At 34.2% G+C, this 1,270-nt stretch overlaps 1 protein-coding gene across 1 annotated transcript in view; it reads right to left on the reverse strand.

Annotated features, from left to right (window-relative positions):
* The window catches only part of LOC108301923 (zinc finger protein 492-like), a 10,851-nt gene extending 9,959 nt beyond the window's left edge, over window positions 1-892 (reverse strand). The window contains exons 1-2 of the mRNA XM_017525294.2: window positions 777-892; window positions 63-158 (exon numbers count right to left, since the gene is read on the reverse strand). Of these exons, the coding sequence (XP_017380783.2) occupies window positions 63-158; window positions 777-888 (208 nt within the window). The 5' untranslated portion in view covers window positions 889-892. The remainder of the gene's footprint in view (window positions 1-62; window positions 159-776) is intronic.
* Window positions 893-1,270: the final 378 nt, after the last annotated feature.

Below are 1,270 nucleotides of genomic sequence, written 5' to 3' on the forward strand. Positions count from 1 at the left end.
TTTTTTTTACGTATGACTTCTCATCTGTGTCATCAGTTGTACTCACTTTCATTCTCACCTACCTGGGGGTTCGGCTACCAGCTCATGTCTCATCACATTCCAGGGTTCTTTTCTTTGCTCCAAACAGGTGATCATGTCTGGCTTAGAGGCAGCAATACCTGTTTTAGTAAAAATTACATGAATCTTGCTCTTATTCTCCAATTACCAACTTAGTAGTGTGCGCAGTAAGAAGAATGTAATAGAATATTCTAGTAAATGAATTCTAAAATACTAATTTATTAAAAAATTAAATATTAAGGAAACATTTTAATTTTGTAAGTTCTTAATTTCACTGCCTAGTACCACTCAATCAAAAATTAGTAGTGGCTATTAGATTTTAAGATGTGAGCAACAGTATGTTATGCTACTAAATTTCTTTTTTTTTTTTTTTAAAGACGGGGTTTCACCATGTTGGTCAGGCTGGTCTTGAACTCCTGACCTCAGGTGATCCGCCCGCCTTGGCCTCCAAAGTGCTTGGATTACAGGCATGAGCCATCACGCCCAGCCTATGCTACTAAATTTCTAAAGTTAACACTAATCTAGAGTGAAAGACACAGATCAGCTCAGGAATGTAGAAAGTTCAGGTTAAAATTAAACATCTTAAAATTCTTTTATATAGGCAAATCTTGAAGTTGAAAAAAAAAGATCTGAAAGCATAAATTACAAAAAACCAATTTATAAATAAATAAATAAATATTAGGGTATATTACGAAATTGCTTACTGAAGTTATGCTCACCCAGGAAGGCCAGGTTTCTGTAGTTCTCTAACATCACATCCATATACAAATTCTGCTGAGCAGTGTCCAGGCATTGCCACTCCTCCAGAGAGAATTCTATGGCCACATCCATAAATGTCAACACTCCCTGAAACACACACGCATACACACATATATTTACCAAGTGACCATGAGCAGAATTTTTTATTTGACTCAAGGTAAAACAAAAATAAAGAGAAGTTCTTACTTACAGGACTGACTGAAAATAATTAATAAATAACTATGAACACAGAAATATTCTCTAATTATTCTCTAACTCTGAGACAAGCCAGTAGCATAAGATCCGTAAGATCAAAATATAGATGATACTTTTCTGAATGTTGAAGTATAAAACTGAGAGCACAAACACTAACGTGTACATTTTTGAGTGCCATATTTACATCGTAGAGAATGAGGTGTGTAAATTTTTCAGATGGAAAAAACATATTGAGTTATAAAGTACTGCTCAAATTTTA

This window comes from Cebus imitator, unplaced genomic scaffold (genome assembly GCF_001604975.1).
Source record: "Cebus imitator isolate Cc_AM_T3 unplaced genomic scaffold, Cebus_imitator-1.0 Scaffold38, whole genome shotgun sequence".
NCBI lineage: Eukaryota > Metazoa > Chordata > Mammalia > Primates > Cebidae > Cebus > Cebus imitator.